The sequence below is a fragment of the Enhydra lutris genome, unplaced genomic scaffold (genome assembly GCF_002288905.1).
Source record: "Enhydra lutris kenyoni isolate GAN:26980312 unplaced genomic scaffold, ASM228890v2 scaffoldscaffold13, whole genome shotgun sequence".
NCBI classification, from domain to species: Eukaryota; Metazoa; Chordata; class Mammalia; order Carnivora; family Mustelidae; genus Enhydra; species Enhydra lutris.
The window spans coordinates 27,884,429-27,900,435 of record NW_019154097.1 but is presented as its reverse complement, the minus strand read 5'-3'; the positions used below and the strand labels follow the sequence as shown (position 1 = coordinate 27,900,435).

The 16,007-nt window shown below is 38.0% G+C and overlaps 1 protein-coding gene and 1 pseudogene across 1 annotated transcript; both read left to right on the top strand.

Moving 5' to 3' along the window:
• The first annotated feature begins 355 nt into the window (after window positions 1-355).
• Window positions 356-1,300, top strand: LOC111146262 (olfactory receptor 1L8-like). Its single transcript, XM_022501737.1, has one exon. The coding sequence runs from the start codon at window positions 356-358 to the stop codon at window positions 1,298-1,300; it is 945 nt and encodes a 314-aa protein (XP_022357445.1).
• A 6,777-nt stretch (window positions 1,301-8,077) lies between these two features.
• On the top strand, window positions 8,078-8,248 carry LOC111146423 (annotated as a pseudogene).
• The last annotated feature ends 7,759 nt before the right edge of the window (window positions 8,249-16,007 follow it).

Genomic DNA, 16,007 nt, shown 5'->3' with positions numbered 1-16,007 from the left:
TGTTGATGATCTGTCTCCCCAACTAGAACATGAGCTACACAGTGGAACTGCCTGTTTTTAGTTGCTAACTCTCCAGCAAGGGAGCAGTACTTTCACAGAATAGGAACTACTGAACTGGAATCAGTGAGGTCCATCTCTAATGGTTTCTAAAGGAAAATTCTTCTTCTGTCCCTCCAGCCTCACTATACGACTTTGTGATGCCATGAATTTGGGAACAGAGGACCACATCAAGGGAGATTGACAAGGGCCCCTGCATAGCAGCTAATTGTGACCAGAGAAAACAAAGACTTGCTGGGTTGTGGACTTGGAGTAAGGTAAATAACAAAACATCGTGTATAGAACTAGACCCAAGCCAATGGCAAGAGTCAACAAAACCAGCAGTGTCTCTGAGTTCATTCTCCTGGGACTCTCCTCCCGGCCTGAAGACCAGACATCCCTCTTTATCCTCTTCCTCACTATTTACCTGGTCACCATAATCGGGAACCTACTCATCATCCTGGCCATCCACTCTGACCCCCAGCTCCAGACCCCCATGTATTTCTTCTTGAGTTTCCTGTCCTTCACTGACATTTGCTTTACGACAACCGTTGTCCCCAGGATGCTAGTGAACTTCCTGTCAGAGAAGACCATCTCCTATGCTGGGTGTCTGACACAGATGTATTTCATTTATGCTCTGGGCAACACTGACAGCTGCCTTCTGGTGGTCATGGCCTTTGACCGCTATGTGGCCATCTGTGACCCTTTACACTATGTCACCACCATGAACCACCATCGCTGTGTCCTGCTGGTGGCCTTTTCCTTCTCACTTCCTCACCTCCACTCACTCCTACACACCCTACTACTGAATCGCCTCATCTTCTGTGACTCCAATGTCATCCATCACTTCCTCTGTGACCTCAGTCCCCTGATGAAGTTGTCATGCTCCCCCACCTTTGCCAATGAAATTGTGATACTGTCAGAAGGTTCTGTTGTTTTGGTGACTCCCTTTCTGTGCATTATTTTCTCTTATCTACGAATCCTCATCGCAGTTCTCAAGATCCCCTCAGCTGCTGGGAAACGCAAAGCCTTCTCCACCTGTGGCTCTCACCTCACCGTGGTAGCTCTCTTTTATGGAAGCATCTTCTATGTCTATTTACAGCCCCTGTCCACCTACACTACCAGGGACCACATAGCAACACTTGTCTACACAGTTCTGTCATCCATGCTAAACCCTTTTATCTACAGTCTGAGAAACAAAGACCTGAAACAGGGCCTGAGGAAGCTGATGGGCAGGAGGAAGTCCCAGGCAGTACCCTCTTGACAAACCCACACATGTAATCTGCTCCACGCAAATCTGGTCTCTACTAGATCTTCATGAAAACTGAACTGTTGCAAGTTAACTTGTGCTCACATCCATTGATGACAGCTGACCTATGGTCCCTGCCTCTGCTGAAATCATGATAATTTTCTTCACTATTTCTCCATTTTCCCACAAAGATTCATCATGTTCTCATCCTCCAAATGCTGCTTTAAACTAATCATTTTCCAATATATATATATATCCTGAACAAACTGCTCTTCTTTTATAAGACTTACCCCCCAAAACATTTCACATTTCAGTATATTGCTAAAAACAGCCACCTAATTTATAGCTGTTTAATATCTTTGCAAACATTTTAAGGAAAAAAGAATGGGGGGAGAAGAATTACATTTTAGCTGCTTTTCTCATTTTGAGGATTTTTATAATTCCTTATTTTTCTCTTTCATAAAATTTTTTCTTGCTTAAAAATTAAGTTTTTGCCTTACTCTTATCTTTCTATTCTTGATTGTTTCATTGTGGTTTTATTTCTTTTTTATTTTCTCTTATTTCTTTTTACCATACAATATAAAAATGGTAATGGCCAGAATGAACAAGAACCAAGGATGATTACATGAAAGTTATCCATTCCACAATGGGGATAACTTTCCTCCATCCATCTCTAAAGCTGTGTGTTTAAAAATATGTAATTTAATACTTTGTTCTGGAAACTCCTACTCTTAGGATTCTAACATATGGAAATACTATCATAAGTGTATATGGATATTGAGATATATTTTTTCAGTGATTCCAAATTTATGACACATAAAAATTGACAACTTAAAATCCTATCAACAACGAATGGAGAAATGATTATTAACTACAGAGCGTGTAAGAATATGCAGCAAGTTGGAAGAATCAAATGGATGTTTATCCCCTGAAAGCCATTAGGTGGAAAAATGAAGATATGCAACAAGTATAAAACTGAATTCATTGTTCTTAAAGATTATATAAATATATATGTGGGCAAAGTCAGTGCAGTAGGTGAGAGAGAGGGAGAGAATTTCCAATTAACACATTTATAATCTCTGATTTGTTTAAAATAACACATAGAATATGAACATATGTACAATATTGTTACATATGTTACAATATATAACACATGGAACCTCTTAATAAATCAGATGACTAATGTAATGGTGAGAGACTTTCTTTGTAAGGTCCAAAGAGGTGAAATTTTCTATATGTATGCCTATCTGAAATATGTCATTATTTGGCTCTTTCACTTGAGTTATAATTTGATAGTATATAGCATTCTAGGTACCAAAACTTGTGAAAGTTTAAAGATATATCTGCATCATCCTACTGCATCAAGTGTTTTTGTTGAAAAACAGGAGGTCATTGTGATTTGTGTTCCTTTGTGACCTCCTCCCCTAACCACAGTCAACAGATACCCTACACCAAACCAGGTTGCCACTGTGGGCTGTGGGAGAGCAAATGCTGATTCTACCCACTTTACTCCAAGCCTGAGCCCTGGAACGTGGTCATTTTCCTTGGAAATTGACAAGCCCATTTTAAAATTTAAATGAAAATGAAAACACCCTGGAATAACCAAGACAATCTTGAAGAAAAACCACACAGTTGGAGGAAACACATTACCAAATTTCAAGACTTCAACAAAGCTAAAATAATTAATATAATAAAATATTTTTATAAGAATAATAGGGGAGAAGATAAAACAAGAAAAAATCAGAGAGGGAGACAAACCACAAGAGACTCTCAACCATAGGAAACATACTGAGGGTTGCTGGAGGGGAGAGGGGTGGGGAATGGGGTAACTGGATGATTCCCATTAAGGAGGATTTGCATAAGGAGGATCATTAAGGATATAATGATCACTAGGTGTTATATACAACTGATGAATCACTTAACTCTACCTTTGAAGCTAGCAATACACTATATGTGAATTAATATAATTTAAATTCACTTATTTGTGGAGCATAACAAATAGCATGGAGGACAAGGGGAGTTAGAGAGGAGAAGGGAATTGAGGGAAATTGGAAGGGGAGGTGAACCATGAGAGACTATGGACTCTGAAAAACAATCTGAGGGGTTTGAAGGGGTGGGGGGTGGGAGGTTGGGGGAACCAGGTGGTGGGTATTGGAGAGGGCACGGATTGCATGGAGCACTGGGTGTGGTGCAAAAAAACAATGAATACTGTTATGCTGAAAATAAGTTAAAAAAATTTTTAAAAAAGGTGAACAAAAAATTTGAGCAGACACTACAAAAGAAAATATTCAAATGGACAATACCGCATATGAAAGACACTCAACATCATTACTTATCAGGGAAATGTAAGTTCAAGTCACAATGTGATACCATTGAACACTCAATAGACTGACTACAATTAAGAAGACAATATAAAATTTTTGTAGGATTTGGAGCAACTGAAACTCTCATATATTGATGGTGGGAATGTGAAATTATGTAATCACTTTGAAAAACAGTTTGGCAATTCTTAATAAAATTACACATACAACAACCATTTGTCTATAAAAAATCTTGTATAAAATATTCACAGCAGCTTTATTCGTAGTAGAACAAACTAAAAACAACTCCAGTGTTCATCAACAGGAATTAGATAAACAAATCATCAGTAAAAGGCTGTACACTTACGATTTGCATTATTTTACTATATGTAAACTGTACTTCAATTTTAAAAGAAGTTGGATGACCTAGAGATAATGAACAAAGGCTTTGGGACTATTAGCACTGGTGCACAGTATAGATTAATATCGCACAAATGTGTGCTTCACCTGAAATTAAGGGACAGTATAAGAAGAATATCTTTGGAAATTCAGGGAGGTGCAGAGATGGGAATGAGAGGGACAGGGATGATGTTACCTATTACCTCACAAAAATCATCTCCACCTTACAAAATGTCTGTGTCTTGTGAATCCAACTGACTTGACTTGAGTCCAAGGCAACATCTGCAGTCCAGACAGAAGGAGACATTGCTGCTCAGAATTCTACTTACATTCCTCTAAATTTTCCTGTGTATATTCCTAAAGGAAAAATGGACTGAATAGTAATTTCACTCAGTGATGCTAAGTTAAGACTGACCATAGGTGATGCCTCTCTCTTTCCTGGTAGAGACTGGCCCATCATCCCTTGCTATTCTATTCCTTCCTAAAAATGAAAAGCAGCCTCTCTGGAGAGCCTAATCCTGACACATGCCTCTAGAGGGCAGTATAGCTGAACCAGTGAAGCCCAATCTGGGGTAAGACAGGTAGAAACTGGAAAAATCAGGAGACCTGTGGCAGTTGAAAAGAGGTCACATAATGGGAAATAATGGCAGGAAAGGGAGTTATCATTCTTTCCTTAAAAACCACCTCAGCACATGACACTAATAGTCTTAGTTATTCCTCTCATATGTGGTGTTGGGTGATGGCCAATATAAGAAGCTACTCTAGGACTAATTATCCCTTAAGAAGGACAACTAGAAAGAAAAAAAAAAAAAAAACAGGTAGAGGGCGCCTGGGTGGCTCAGTTGGTTAAGTAACTGCCTTCAGCTCAGGTCATGATTTCAGACTCCTGGGATTGATTCCCACATCGAGCTCCCCCTACTCTGTGGGGAGCCTGCTTCTCCTTCTCCCTCTGCTTGCCACTCTGCCTGCTTGTGCTCTCTCTCTCCCCCTCTCCATCAAATAAGTAAATAAACAAACAAAGAAATAAATAAATATTTTTTTAAAAAAAGAAAGGACAACTGAACCAAAGCCACACCTCAACAGTTTTCTGAGACCTTATATATACTGTCTGAAGAGAAGACATCACTCAGAGTTCCTTGATGAACTGCCTAGATCATCATAGGTTAGAAATATCATTTTAGTCACATGTTACATTTATTATTTTGATTCCTACCTTTGAACCTCACTGGGCATACTGTGACTGTCAGCTAACAACCACTACATTATGTTTCTGTAAACCAGGATGACACCCTGGTTAAAGCAAGTACCTGGGTATGAGAGATGCATGTTGTCATCTGCCGATATGTTGGAATATAATTTGCTCTTTTAACTTCATCAGATATGAATGTGGATGGTATACCAACAGGCACTTAAGGAACTATAATGATGGCCAAGAGGAGGTTTTTTAAAAGATTTTGTTTGTTTGTTTATTTATTTATGGTCAATTTCCTTTTTTTTAATTAGTTTAAGAGGTAGAATTTAGTGATTTACCAGTTGCATATAATACCCAGTTTACATAAAGTAATGTCCCTCCTTAATAGCCCACCACTCAATTATCCCTTCCTCCCTCTTCTCCCCCAGCAATCCTCAGTTCATTTCCTAGAGTTCAATGTCTCTTACGGTATGCCTCCCTCTCAATTTTCATCTTATTTTTCCTTCCCTTCCCCTATGTTCAGCAGATATTTTTTATTCCACACATGAGTGAAATCATGTAGTATTTGTCTTTCTCTGACTGACTTATTTCACTTAGCATAATATTCTCTAGTTCCATCCACATTGTTGCAAATGGCAAGATTTCATTCTTTTTGATGACTGAGTAATATTCCATTATATATATATATATATATATATATATGACACATATACATCTATATGTGTATATATAAGTGTATATAATATATATATAACATATACATCTATATATATGCACACATACACACACATATCACCTCTTCTTTATCCATTCATCTGTTGATGGACATCTGGGCTCTTTTCATATTTTGGCTATTGTGGACATTGCTGCTATAAACATTGGGGTGCATATACCTGTTTGAATTACTGTGTATCTTTTGGATAAATACCTAGTAGTGCAATTGCTGGGTCATAGGGTAGCTCTATTTTTAACTTTTTGAGGAATCTCCATACTGTTTTCCAGAGAGGCTGCCCCAATTTGCATTCCCACCAACAGTCTAAGAGGGTTCCCCTTTCTCTGCACCCTTGACAACATCTGTTGTTTCCTGGGTTGTTCATTTTAACCATTCTGACCAGCATGAGGTGGTATCTTATTGTGGTTTTGATTTGCATTTTCCTGATGCTGAGTGATGTTTTGAGCCTTTTCTCATGCATCTGTTGGCCATTTATACGTCTTCTTTGGAGAACTATCTGTTCATATCTTCTGCCTATTTCTCTCTTTTTAAAATTTTATTTATTAACTTGAAAGGAAGAAAGCACAAGTAGGGGGAGGGACAGAGGGAGAGAGAGAAAGGAGCCCAACTTGAGGCTCGATCCCAGGACTCTGGGATCATGACCTCAGCTGAAGGCAGATGGTTAACAGACTGAGCCATCCAGGTGTCCCTCCTGCTCATTTCTTGACTGGATTTTTTGTTTTGGGGGTATTGAGTTTGATAAGTTCTTTATAGATTTTGGATACTAGCCCTTTATCTGATAAGACATTTGCAAATATCTTCTCCCATTCCATAGGTTACTTTTTAGTTTTGTTGACTGTTTCTTTTGCTATGCAAAAGTTTTTTTATCTTGATGAAGTCCCAATAGTTCATTTTTGCTTTTGTTTCTCTTGCCTCTGAGATGTGTCTAGCAAGAAGTTGCTGCAACCAAAGTCAAGGAGGTTGCTGCCTGTGTTCTCTACTAAGAATGTTTTTTAAAACATTTTAATCCCATATTAAGGCTAAGTTTTAAAGGTATGAAAAGGAATGGAAAGGAGAACAAGAGAAGACCTAAGAACAAGAGGGGAATGTTGACATGACAGAGTTTGTCACATACCAATGATGACTTCACTCTGGAACTTCCAAAGAAAAATGAAAAAGGATTGTGAAAAGGCTTTGGATATTTGAACTGAATTGCACCTGCTGCGTGAATACGATCACCTGGCAATCCCTTGAGGAACACAAAGGTTTTTGGTGAACATAGTGTACTTGAATTAGTCTTGTGCCACAAATACACATGGCAACAACACTTGTGATCACACAACATTGGCTCTGAGGACTAAAAAGGATTTAAAGGGTCAGGAGCTTGGTTAAGTGTGTGGACTCAAGGAAATTACTGTTCTGAAGACTCATTCAAGTCACTAGAGGGAAGTCTTCTTCTAGGAAACTGGATGAACTTGACATTTGGTCCAGAAATATGATGGAGCAGTATTTTAATGGACTATGCATTTACTAAGCTGACTCAGCATCTTGCTGATTGATAACTGGGAAAGAACACATACCCTCCTCACCCAGGAAGGAGCAATTGCCATGTTGACAGCAATACTATCTGATATAAACAGCAGTGGCGAGGCTCAGACAAGAGAGATTCACATAGTCCAGCTGGAAAAGGTATATCAGAAATCATGTGAAGTAATGTACTCCTGGTTCAATGTGATTACTGGGAAGGAATACCACCTCTTCATTGGATAATACAGGTCCTAGTGTTGCAGAGTTTTAAAACATCTATTTTTATACATCAGATATATGGAAATTACTGTTTTAAGAATTTTTTAATACCTAAGAAATATATAGCAAGTAAGTATTGATAATTGCCAGCAGTTAATTGGAAGGAAAGAATTAATGGGTAGACTATAAGGATTTCTTCATCCTCCAGAAAACCTGAGGATTTGGCTCTTATATCCCCATCTTACAGCAGTAATTCAAAGAATGTGTAAGAATATACAAGCTCTAAGATAAATTAGGATCCTGCTATGTAGTAAACCAGTGTGCTGTGACTCTTTGTCAAGATCGCCTATTGGGTAACCAGTAATGGACAAGAACATTTGCACAGAAAAATAGGGGTTAGAAACGCATCCCACCTTTTGCCTCGTTTTATCTGAGAGAGAAAGATGGGTCACCAAGAACTCTCCAGGAGCCCTCTGAGGGAATTTGGCCAGGGTTCTTGTTCTTGCTGCATCTGCTCAAACTGACATAGACTGATCCATATATGTAGCCTCAATATGTGCCACCAATGTTTCCATCAGTACGTGATAAATATAGGCTTCATTACGTTGGATTAAGTGAACTTCCTCGAATGGGTCATCCAAGATAACCACTTAACGGCAGATATCTAAGATACCTACCTTAATGCCAACTCATTGCACATAAAATAAAAATACTTCCATTTAAAAAGGACAGAAACACATCCCAGAGAGGACTATATGATCATCAAGATATAAAACCCAAAGAGACCCCAGATCTGATGCAATTCTTAATCTGTGATGGTCTGGCTCATCTCTTTACATTGACCATCTCTTCACATGACCATTCACATTCTAGTGTGAAATTACTGTGGACATAGAGAGATGCATACAGGATAAACAGGACTTCTACAGTACTTCTGAATGCATGATGTACTGCCCAGCATTTATCCTATTGTGAAGCTATGTCAGTTTGAAGCTGGGTGTAGCTTGTTGTGACTCACAGATTTGATTGTCAGACCCTACCCAAGACCCAACCTTAGTGATCATGCAGAATAGGCACTGCGATACTTAAAAGGTTGTTACAAGAAAAGAAAAATTAGAGCCCAATATCACTCCTGAACATCTTAAAAAAGCATTTAGTAAAAGAAATGCAATATTCTGTATAAAAATTAAAATGACATATCTGATAAAGAGTTAGTATCCAAAATCTATAAAGAACTTACCAAACTCAACACCCAAAAAACAAACAGTTAAGTAATGGGCAGAAGATAGGTATAGACATTTTTCCAAAGAAGACATACAGATGGCTAACAGACACATGAACAGATGCTCAACATCACTCATCATCAGGGAAATACAAATCAAAACCACAGTGAGATACCACCTCACACCTATCAGAATGGCTAAAATTAACAACACAGGAAACAACAGGTGTTGGCGAGGGTATGGTGAAAGGGGAACCGTCTTACACTCCTAGTGGGAATGGAAGCTGATGCACCCACTCTGAAAAACAGTATGAAGTTTCCTCAAAAAGTTAAAAATAGAACTTCCCTATGGCCCAGTAGTTGCACTATGAGGTATTTACCCAAAGGATATAAAAATACAGATTTGAAGGGGTACATGCACTTCTGTTTATAGCATCATTATCAACAGTAGCCAAACTATGGAGAGAGCCCAAATGTCCAACAACTGATGAATGGATAAAGAAGAGGTAGTACATATATACAATGGACTATTACTCAGCCATCAAAAAGAATGAAATCTTGCCATTTGCACAGTGTGGATGAAGCTAGAGCGTATTATGCTAAGCAAAAGAAGTTAGCCAGAGAAAGACAAACACCATATGATTTCACTTGTATGTAGAGTTTAAGAAACAAAACAGATGAACTTATGGGAAGGGAAGAAAGAGAGAGGGAAGCAACTCATAAGAGACTCTTAACCATAGAGAACAAACTGAGGGTTGATGAAGGGAGGTGGGCAGGGAGTGGGGTAAATGGACATTGTATTAAGGGGGTCACTTGTTATGATGAGCATTAGGTGTTATATGTAAGTGATGAATCCCTAAATTCTATACCTGAAACCAATTATTATTTTTGCTGTATATTTAACTAACTAGAATTTAAATAAATACATGAAATTTAAAAATTATTATATTTCCATAAAGTGACCAAAATGAATTTTTAAAAAGAGCTTATTTAAGTAAGCATTAAAGATCAAATACATAGAGATAAATCAAATGAAGATGTGGAGGACCTCTATACTGAAAATTATAAAGCATGATTGGGTAAAATTTAATAAGATGTAAGTGAATGGCAAGACATACACAAGTTCACAGATTAGAACATGGACTATTTCAATTATGCCATTCTCTCCAAATTAAACTATAGATTCAGTAAAATTCCATTCAAAACCCAAGCAGGGGGCACCTGGGTGGCTCAGTCATTTAAGTATCCAACTCTTGATTTTGGCACAGGTCATGATCTCAGGGTTATGTGCTCGAGCCCCATATGGGGTTCCATACTCAGGGGGGAGTCTGCTTTTCTCTCTCTCTCTCTCTCTCCCTCTATCCCCTCCTCCTGTTTGTCTCTCTTGCAAATAAAAAAATAATAATAATAAATTTTTTTTAAACCAAGCAAGTATTTTTGATAGGCTGATTCATAAACTTACATGAAGGGCAAGAAGTCAAGATTAGCCACAAATGAACTTGAAAAAGAGTAACAAGGTGGAAAACATATTCCATGAGATATCAAGACTTATAAAATGACAATCATTAAGTTAGAGTGACATTGGCTTAAAGGTCATCAGGCAGACCAAAGGATGAAAGAGATACCCAAAACAGACCCTCACATTTATGCTTGGTCATGACAGAGGAGGCTGTGCAAAGCAATGGTAAGAGGCTATCTTTCCAAGAAACAGTTCCGGGTTACTTGCAAATACATGCAGAAGGGGAAACCCCTATCTCACATCATATAAAATAATTAAGTCACACTTGTAAACCTAAGTGTGAAAGATAATGCATTTTATAGAAAATATCACAAAAGAGTGTCGTTATGCCTTTGGAATAGGGAATTTTTTCTGAAGATAGAAAATGAAAGAAACACAGAGGGGAAAAAATAATAAATTAACTTAAAATCAAGAACTTCTATTCATCAAAAGAAACCACTGAGAAGAGGAAAAAGCAAGTCACCAGATGGAAGAAATACTTGCATTACCCATGGTTATGGATATATCTTATCCATAATACATTTTTTTAAATGCCTTGAATTAGTAAAATAAAACAAAACAAAACAAAACAAAATAAAATAAGAGGCCACCCAACAGGAGGTGAGAAATAGACTTGAACATGTGCTTTACAAGAGGATCTGCGATGACTGGGAAACATGAGACAGGGCTCCATCTCACTAACCCCCAGAGAAGTAGAAAATGAAACCACACATGATGGTAGAGAGAGAGCATGAAAACGCATACAGTACTGCAGGGGGTATGTCCCAACAAGCACACTGGAAAAATGATTTGGCATTATCTATTATGATTGAATATATGCATACCCTAGGATCCTAGTATATGCCCGACAGAAAGATGTGTAAATGGGCTCCAAGTCTTTACAAGAATATTTATAGCAACCGATATTCATGTTTATCGTCAGAAGAAGCAAGAGCCAAAAGCAACCCAAATGTCCATTAACAACAAAATTATTAATTTTGTTGTTAATTATTAATAGAAAAAATTATTAATAGAAAGCTAACGATACAAAAGAATACTGTAAAATAATGAAAATGAGCTAGCTACAGCTACACAAAATAAAAATCTCTGGGGGGAAAAATACTCTGCTAAAAACCTCTGAAACACAACCTTGAACAAAAGAGGCCAGGCACAAAAGAAGACCTATGATATGATTCCATTTATGTAAAGGTCAGAAGTAGGAAAACCTGATTATAGTGCTAGAAGTCACGAGAGGGGTTAACTTTGGGAGGAGGAAAGAGGGAAGGTCAGTGATAACCAGGGGCATGGGAAAGAGGGTTTCTAAGGTACTGATAAGGTTCAGTAGTGGTTAAATGGGCATTTTCATTTTGTGATAAATCTCTTATGACTTGCATGATTTCTCGTATGTGTATCACACTTCCATAAAATAGTTTTCAATCAATTCATAAAACACACTGAAATCAACAAGTTACTTGGAAATTATTAAAATAATTTGACAGTTTTTGCCCTTCAGCTTGTAATGTTCTCTTATAATATTTATCAGTATTCAGCAAACTGTTCTGCAAAAGGCCACATAGTAAATACTTTGCAGGTCAGTGCAGTCTCTGTCACAGCTACTCAACACTGCCACTGTAGTGTGAAAGCAGTCACAGACAATATGTAAGCAAATGAGTGTGCTGTGTTCCAATAAAACGTTATTACAGACACAGGTGGTAGACATAATCTGGCCAGCAGCCGTAATTCAGTGACCCCTGATGTATACAGTTAGGTTGAGTTAGGCACTAAATGGAATATATTTTTGTATTTATAAATTAATTTATATCAGTGGTCGAGTTGTTAGATATTTTTAATATCAATGCTGCTTATAGGAACTGATAGAATATTCCATGGGAAGAAGAAGTTGAGAACAATACAAATAGCAAGGCTTTATGTATATACGTGTTTGTATATAAAAGGAAGAGTTCAATTGGGCATGGAAGGGGACACTCTTCACTTTCACTAACTAAACTTCTAAATTATTTGAGTATCTTACCATGAGTGCACACTACTTCTGAAATTTAAAAACAGAGCTACAAAAGGAAAGCTCCAGCCTAAAATTATGGTGCTTTTGGCACAGAAATGTGGTGACCTTGATCGTTATGTTAGAGCAGATTCCATATTCCTTTTTACAGGAGGATTGGACTTACCAGGGGAACTTTCCAGGCTCACATCCAAGCAGGGGTGAGTTAACCTACTCAACAGATCAATGTCCTGTCCCACTCCACAGGATCTCAGGCACATTTGCTAGAACGTGCAAAGGCCCCTGTTCTCATTAGGCTTCCTAACCTCAGCAAGCACATCTCAGTCCTAGACCAGCTAGGCTAGGACGTGAAAGCTGATGTCTCGGCCCTCACCAGACACTCAGAGGAGTGACCCTCTGGGCACCTGCTAATCCAGAACTCATCACCGCTAACACAACTAGCAAAACCTAATGGAGAAAAACGACGTTCATGGAGGACTTCCTAAGCTCCAGTCCTCTGCATGGAAGGCTCAGTCTACTTTAGGTCAAGGATCCATAGGAGAATCTAATGAAAACAGTGTTAATCATCCTCAGAAAGGGGGGGGAAAGCACATTTCTTCATACATAGGAAACAAACACCCCATGTCAGGTGGCACCCAGTCTCTTGTAGCCCATTTAACAATGCTCTGGGGGAGTCAGGCATGCTCTACATGAAGAACCACCATCCTTAAGTCAAGACTAACACTGAAGCAAGAGAGACCATCAGGGGGCTTCCTGCCTGCCTACACTACGGATCCCCAAGGATCACTTTGCCTAAATTGGGTCTTGGCAGGATGCCCCCTAAGCTTCCACTGAGGCTTCTTAGAAGAATTCACTGTTTCCTCTAAGGGTCTTGTGAAGGTTTTCTTCGAAGTGCACTGTAATCTCTTCCTGAAAAACCACAAGGGATATTTTTCTCAGATCAGAGAGCCAGAGTTGGTAATGCGTCTCCTATATAACTGATGTGTCTTTATCTTTTGGATACTGAAAGTCATATAAATGACCTTCTCACCCTCTCCACTTTGGTCATCAGCAAGCTCAGAATGAAATGAGCTTCCAGAAGGGGTATCGGTGCTTGGTGCTGATTTTGTGCTCTCTCTCACACTATCATCTTCTACACCTTACTTTTTTGCTTCTTGTCCCTTGGCTATTTTTTATTTATTTTCTAATTAATATTTAGTTTTAAATATATTTATTTTCTCTATGTTTGTTTTTTCTTTCTAAACAACCCCATCCTTTTCGGGAGAAGATGAAGTAGGAAAAAAAGAAAGAAAGAAAGAGAAGAGAAAAGAAGAAAAGAAAAAAGAAAGGAAGGAAGGGAGAGAAGGAAGGGAAGGGAAGGGAAGGGAAGGGAAGGGAAGACATACAGATGGCTAACAGACACATGAACAGATGCTCAACATCACTCATCATCAGGGAAATACAAATCAAAACCACAGTGAGATACCACCTCACACCTATCAGAATGGCTAAAATTAACAACACAGGAAACAACAGGTGTTGGCGAGGGTATGGTGAAAGGGGAACCGTCTTACACTCCTAGTGGGAATGGAAGCTGATGCACCCACTCTGAAAAACAGTATGAAGTTTCCTCAAAAAGTTAAAAATAGAACTTCCCTATGGCCCAGTAGTTGCACTATGAGGTATTTACCCAAAGGATATAAAAATACAGATTTGAAGGGGTACATGCACTTCTGTTTATAGCATCATTATCAACAGTAGCCAAACTATGGAGAGAGCCCAAATGTCCAACAACTGATGAATGGATAAAGAAGAGGTAGTACATATATACAATGGACTATTACTCAGCCATCAAAAAGAATGAAATCTTGCTATTTGCACAGTGTGGATGAAGCTAGAGCGTATTATGCTAAGCAAAAGAAGTTAGCCAGAGAAAGACAAACACCATATGATTTCACTTGTATGTAGAGTTTAAGAAACAAAACAGATGAACTTATGGGAAGGGAAGAAAGAGAGAGGGAAGCAACTCATAAGAGACTCTTAACCATAGAGAACAAACTGAGGGTTGATGAAGGGAGGTGGGCAGGGAGTGGGGTAAATGGACATTGTATTAAGGGGGTCACTTGTTATGATGAGCATTAGGTGTTATATGTAAGTGATGAATCCCTAAATTCTATACCTGAAACCAATTATTATTTTTGCTGTATATTTAACTAACTAGAATTTAAATAAATACATGAAATTTAAAAATTATTATATTTCCATAAAGTGACCAAAATGAATTTTTAAAAAGAGCTTATTTAAGTAAGCATTAAAGATCAAATACATAGAGATAAATCAAATGAAGATGTGGAGGACCTCTATACTGAAAATTATAAAGCATGATTGGGTAAAATTTAATAAGATGTAAGTGAATGGCAAGACATACACAAGTTCACAGATTAGAACATGGACTATTTCAATTATGCCATTCTCTCCAAATTAAACTATAGATTCAGTAAAATTCCATTCAAAACCCAAGCAGGGGGCACCTGGGTGGCTCAGTCATTTAAGTATCCAACTCTTGATTTTGGCACAGGTCATGATCTCAGGGTTATGTGCTCGAGCCCCATATGGGGTTCCATACTCAGGGGGGAGTCTGCTTTTCTCTCTCTCTCTCTCTCTCCCTCTATCCCCTCCTCCTGTTTGTCTCTCTTGCAAATAAAAAAATAATAATAATAAATTTTTTTTAAACCAAGCAAGTATTTTTGATAGGCTGATTCATAAACTTACATGAAGGGCAAGAAGTCAAGATTAGCCACAAATGAACTTGAAAAAGAGTAACAAGGTGGAAAACATATTCCATGAGATATCAAGACTTATAAAATGACAATCATTAAGTTAGAGTGACATTGGCTTAAAGGTCATCAGGCAGACCAAAGGATGAAAGAGATACCCAAAACAGACCCTCACATTTATGCTTGGTCATGACAGAGGAGGCTGTGCAAAGCAATGGTAAGAGGCTATCTTTCCAAGAAACAGTTCCGGGTTACTTGCAAATACATGCAGAAGGGGAAACCCCTATCTCACATCATATAAAATAATTAAGTCACACTTGTAAACCTAAGTGTGAAAGATAATGCATTTTATAGAAAATATCACAAAAGAGTGTCGTTATGCCTTTGGAATAGGGAATTTTTTCTGAAGATAGAAAATGAAAGAAACACAGAGGGGAAAAAATAATAAATTAACTTAAAATCAAGAACTTCTATTCATCAAAAGAAACCACTGAGAAGAGGAAAAAGCAAGTCACCAGATGGAAGAAATACTTGCATTACCCATGGTTATGGATATATCTTATCCATAATACATTTTTTTAAATGCCTTGAATTAGTAAAATAAAACAAAACAAAACAAAACAAAATAAAATAAGAGGCCACCCAACAGGAGGTGAGAAATAGACTTGAACATGTGCTTTACAAGAGGATCTGCGATGACTGGGAAACATGAGACAGGGCTCCATCTCACTAACCCCCAGAGAAGTAGAAAATGAAACCACACATGATGGTAGAGAGAGAGCATGAAAACGCATACAGTACTGCAGGGGGTATGTCCCAACAAGCACACTGGAAAAATGATTTGGCATTATCTATTATGATTGAATATATGCATACC